Source organism: Echinops telfairi, unplaced genomic scaffold, assembly GCF_000313985.2.
Source record: "Echinops telfairi isolate 266 unplaced genomic scaffold, ASM31398v2 ScPeMD7_7469;HRSCAF=8507_1, whole genome shotgun sequence".
Classification (NCBI taxonomy): domain Eukaryota; kingdom Metazoa; phylum Chordata; class Mammalia; order Afrosoricida; family Tenrecidae; genus Echinops; species Echinops telfairi.
In genome coordinates, this window is record NW_022111373.1 from 67,126,427 (window position 1) to 67,131,918 (window position 5,492).

Sequence of the window (5,492 nt, forward strand, 5' to 3'; positions counted from 1 at the left end):
TATTAATCGTTGAATGCAAAACTGATGATCTGCTCTGTAGACTTTTAAATAATTCACAATAGAAAATACAAAGATTAATCACGTAAAAAAATGTATCAGAACTAGATTGTCAAAGCTAACTTAACATGTCTAAAATAGGAATGCAAACTCAATAGGAAAAAAAACGGGAATCATTCAACCATCCTAAAATCAATTCCTTGGTTTTAGCAAAGTTTTATGGCTTTGTTGCAACCACATCTTCAAATTGGATAAACTTCCCTGACAAAGTTGGGAATGAGAGTTGACTCAGAACAGATTTTTGTGAACATTTTCAGGGCACGAATTCACATTTCAGTATTGCCAACAAAACCTGAGTATTTTGTCTTTACTCAGCTTTCAGTAACTACCAGGTATACTGCTTCCACTCTCACCCTATTTAAATGCCAGTATTTCTCTGCAGCATTTATGATGGTTCTGTCTTACTTGCCTTTGACAACCCTTTGTCTCATGATCTAAAAAGAAATTATTAAGTAGAGGGACATTTAGTGGAGTAAAGAAAACCCCAAAACTTCAAACTCTGTGCCATCAAGTCAAAGCCGACTCATCGTAATCCACAGGACAGAACAGAACTGTCTCTGGGTTTCTCAGTCTTCCTCCCCTAGTGTGGCTGCTGGTTTTAAACTGCTGACCTCGCAGTTAGCAGGCCAATGCATAACCACATTGTGTTTCTGGGGCTTTGGTCTGCTGAAAGACAAAAAAACAAAAAAATAAAGATGGTCACTATAGTAGAGACTGACTAAATAATGATTTGATAGGTGTAAAATATGCATGTGTGCAAAAAAAAATTGACACGATTCTGGCACTAATCGTGGTAAGAATGAGTCATATTAGGCACTGTCCCTTTCATGGCCCAGGGCCCCGTTGCATTACAGTTTAGGACAGCACAGCACAGCACCCTAGACTTCACGCCTCATGACAAAGCTGATAGGGAAACCACCCTCCAGTCCATTTTCCAGTGGCAGGGATTGATTAAGTAGATGTACACCTGGCAGGACCATGGTTACTTAGCAACCTACACCAATAAAAATGGCAGCTTTTCCAATTTAAGAGTTTACCTGCATGGAATGGTTTCAATTTGACTAATTCACACAATTTGCCCCCATTTCCTCCCAGAATACAGTCTCTTTGCCAGAGTAATCTTTTCCACTACTAGACATACTCTGCTACAACACTGCCAAATTGATATTTCCACTGGGGATGAGAGTATTTCCAAATTGCTTCGAATATAGAATGTTAATATTTTTATAAGGTGGACCTTTTGAGCGATTGACTGCTGCTTCCATAAGCATTGACTGTGGGTCCAAGCAAGACAAAAACTTTGAAAGCTATAATCTTTTTCTCCATGGATCATGTTACCTATTGGTCCATTGCGAGGATTTTGGTCTTCTTTATATTTTGCGGTAATCCATGTTGAAGGATATAATCCTTGACCTTCATCAGCAAGAGTTTCAAATTTTCCTGTTTTTCAGAAAGCAAGGTTGTATCAGCTGCATAAAACAGGTTGCAAATAAGCCTTCCTTCAACCCTGATGCCACTTCTTCATAGAAGCCAGCTTCTCTGACGATGTGCTCGGCATACAGACTGAATACATATGGTGAGATGGTACAACCCTGCTGCATACCTTTCCTGGAATGCCAACTTTTTGATATAGGGACTGTAATCTGTGCATTTTATTTTGATGCACCCCACATCCTTCAATATTTATTTTTCCCATAGAATCTTTCAACATTTCAGTTCCAGGATTAAATGGGTTTTTCTTCTTTAGTTCTTTCAGTTTGTTTTATGCAGCGCATGTCTTTCCTTTTTGGTGTTCTAACTCCAGGTCTTTGCTGAAGCCTGTTCTCCTGGGGTGTCCCTGCTAGTATTTGAAATATTATTGACATAGCTTCCGGCATCATGAACATCATGTTGCTGTTGCCTGGTGTTGCTGAGTCAGTGCTGAGTCATAGCAACTCTATGTACAACAGAACAGAACACTACTTGGTCTTGCACCATCCTCACAATTGTTGTTATGCCCAAGTCTGTTGTTGTAATTATTGCATCGATCCAATTGTCAAGGATCTTCCTCTTTTCCCCTCCCATCTACTTTACCAAGCATGCTGTCCTTTTCCAAGGATGGGTCGCTCCTGATTACATTTCCAAAGCGCATGAGATGACATCTCACCACCCTTCCTTCTAAGGAGCATTCTGGCTGTACTGGCTGTACTTTTTCTAATACAGATTTCTTTATTCTTATGGAAACCCATGACAATGACAATATTTTTTTACCAGGACTGTTATTCAAATGCATCTATTCTTTGATCTTTCTTATTCAATTTTCAACTGTTACATGCATATGAGACAATTTTAAAAACACCATGGCTTGGGTCAAATGTGCTTTAGTCCTCAAAGTAACATCTTCGCTTTTCATTACTTTACAGAGGTCTTGTTAAACAGATTTACCCAATGCAGTGCATTGATTCATGTTTTCCCTTTTCTTTTTAAAATCATTTTATTGGGGGCTTGTACAACTCTTATCACAATCCAAACATACATAGATTGTGTCAATCACATTTCTACATGTGTTGCCATTATCATTCTAAAAATATTCTTGACTGCTGTTTCCATGAGCATTGATTATAGATCCAAACAGGATGGCATGTATAGTTGAGGATTTTGAGCTTCCTAACATCGACTTACAATCCATGTAGAAGTTTGAAACTCTTTATCTTCATAAGCATGTACTTCGAGTCCTCTTCATTTTCAGCACGCAGGGCTGTGTGATCTGCATATCTGAGGTTGAGAATAAGGTTGCCTCCATTCCTGGCTCGGGGTTCTTCTTCATAGAGTCCGTTTGCTCGGATTATGTGTTCAGCAACAACTGAATACATTTTGTGTGAGAATAGAGTCATAATGCGCATCTTTCCTGATTTTAAACCAGGCAGTATTCCCCTTTTCTTCTTGAATTACTGCTTCTTGATCCATGTACAGGTTCCATATGAGCACAATTAAGCATTCTGGGATTCCCATTAGTCTCAAGGCTACCCATAGTTGTTTATAATCCACACAGTAAACTCCATTTGCATCTATCAGTATAGCAACACACAAGCCACCTAATTGTGACAAACTGACAGCAAGTGGTGGTTGGTAATTCATTGACTTCATTAATAAGCCCTCATAAAAGTGAGTACTGTCTGTGAGTTCTGCAGGGTAATTGCCATGAATTACTGAACCTAGCAGGTTAGTAAGGTGTTGTGGGAGAATGGTGAATATCAGAACAGGTAAAGGAAGATGGAGAGTGGAGACATGTCTGACCACTACCTTGCAGCAACATGAAAGCCAGAAGAGGTCAGATATAGGCCCCATGTTGTTTTATGCAAATGCAAAAACAAAATACAAAACAAAGTGCTGAGTAATCATAAAAAGAACAACAAAATTTAGCACAAGATGGAAGTTTACGCAGAAATAACATCTAAAGTACAACAATAGATTACATGAAAACCCTATATGAGATACACAGATATAAACATGATATATGTATAGAAACTGTGAAATAATCATTATAGTCTAATTTATAACTGTATTCTGATAACGGTTGTTCAACAAAAGAAAATCTGAATAGAGTTCAGTGGACAAAAAAATGCTAAAAAGGACTGAGGAGAAGCAGGCAGTGGTTATGAGATTTAATAAGCCTGTAAGGGCTGAAGAAGATGGGAAGCAGCTGTTCTTCCTCCTTCCTGGTGACAGAACGAGAGGAAATGGCCTTCCGCTGTACCGTGAAGGAGTCAGATGACCAAGAGATGTAGGGAAGACTTTTCTGACTGTGACTGTTCTCAAACATTGGAATGGGCTACCAAGGGGAGCTGAAAAATCTCTCTTGAGGTCTTTAAAATTTTGACAGAATTCATCTGGCTATAATGTGAGATCTTAGCTTAAAAGCAGAGCACTGGAAAAAGGATAGCTTTAAAGGTCTTGTCTAATGATTTCATGAGTGTCAACCCAAATCAGTTTACAGAAAACTGCCTCCAATTATGGGGTCAATTATTATAACTTAGAATGAACCAGCTAGTTTCTATCTTGATGCTTGAGGGCACACAAAACACCTACTTGGCAATACGGAAAATAAGAGTTCTTATTTGAAATGGAATAGGAAAAACAGTGAAAGAAACATAAACAATAATGTAAAGATTCACAAACACATCTATTGTTTTTTCTCTTTTACCCAAATTTATAAGATCAAGTTAATCCAGTGATGCTACTTGCTCAAAATGAATGAAGACAAAAACTACTAAACAGTAAGTAAACAATAACAGGAAATAATGCTGTTAAAAGTTTACACATTAAACTGGCTCTTTTCACTCATATTAAAATTGTTGATACCTCATTTGCACCTTGTTTATTTCTCATTTTCATACCAAATGAAAACAGTTTGATAATTTGCCCCATTAGTGATATAAACTTAAATGCCAAACTTTATACAAAAATTATCTCCAAAAAGTAAAGAAAAATTTAATCCACAATTCAATATCTACACTATTAACATTCAATTTTCTTCTTTTAGATATTCTTTATAGAACATACATTCTACCCCCAAAGAGAATACTATTTATATTTTGGTAATTTATAGTTCTCCTAATATATCATAAACATTTTCCATGCTAATAAACATGGTGTGCATGATAATTTTACTTATATGTCTTACTACATACTAAGCATATTTCAGGTCAATCTATAATTACTTTTAGGGGATTTCCCAGCCCCCATCTACTACCCCTCTGCTGCCCCCACATATACACATGCAATCTGGGACAGTGATGGGAAGAAATTATCCGAACATAAGTAGACTCTGACAGAGTAATCAGAAGCTGCCTAGCAAATTGAACTCTGTCCAGGCATAACGTCATGTCCTCAGAGCTAATGACTATCGACTTCCTGTGTCCCCTGTTATCTGTTTCTAATCTCTCTGGAGACCTGGATTTGATCAGCACTTTGCTCAGTTTCCAGTATTCTAAAAGGCCCCAGTGAGGAGCTCTGGTGGCACACTGGTTAAAGGGCGTGGCTGCTACCATAAGGTGAGCTTTGTAAAACCATCAGCCATTGCAAAGTAGAGAGATGCAACAGTCTGCTTTTGATGATTTATAGACTTAGAAATCTTATGGAGAAGTTTGACTCTGTGGCTGTGAGTTGGAATCAACCGGATGGCAATGGGTTTGAATGGAGCTGTTGGATAAGCATTGAACTGCTAACTAAAAGGTTGGTGATTCAAATCCATCAAACACCCTACGAAAGAAAGTTGAGCCTATTGGCTCCCATGAAGATTTACAACTTCAGAAATCCTATGTAGCAGTGGTTCTCAACCTTTCTATTGCCATAATCCTTTTTATACAGTTCCTCATGTTGTGGTGACCCCCCCCCCAACCATAAAATTATTTGTGTTGCTACTTCATAACTGTAATTTTGCTACTGTTATAAAT

General features: G+C 37.9%; 1 protein-coding gene across 1 annotated transcript in view; it reads right to left on the bottom strand.

The window, feature by feature from the left end:
* Window positions 1-5,492, bottom strand: part of XRCC4 (X-ray repair cross complementing 4) — a 279,731-nt gene that overhangs the window by 178,593 nt on the left and 95,646 nt on the right. The window contains exon 4 of the mRNA XM_004703650.3: window positions 2,719-2,899. Coding sequence (XP_004703707.1) covers window positions 2,719-2,899 — 181 coding nt within the window. The remainder of the gene's footprint in view (window positions 1-2,718; window positions 2,900-5,492) is intronic.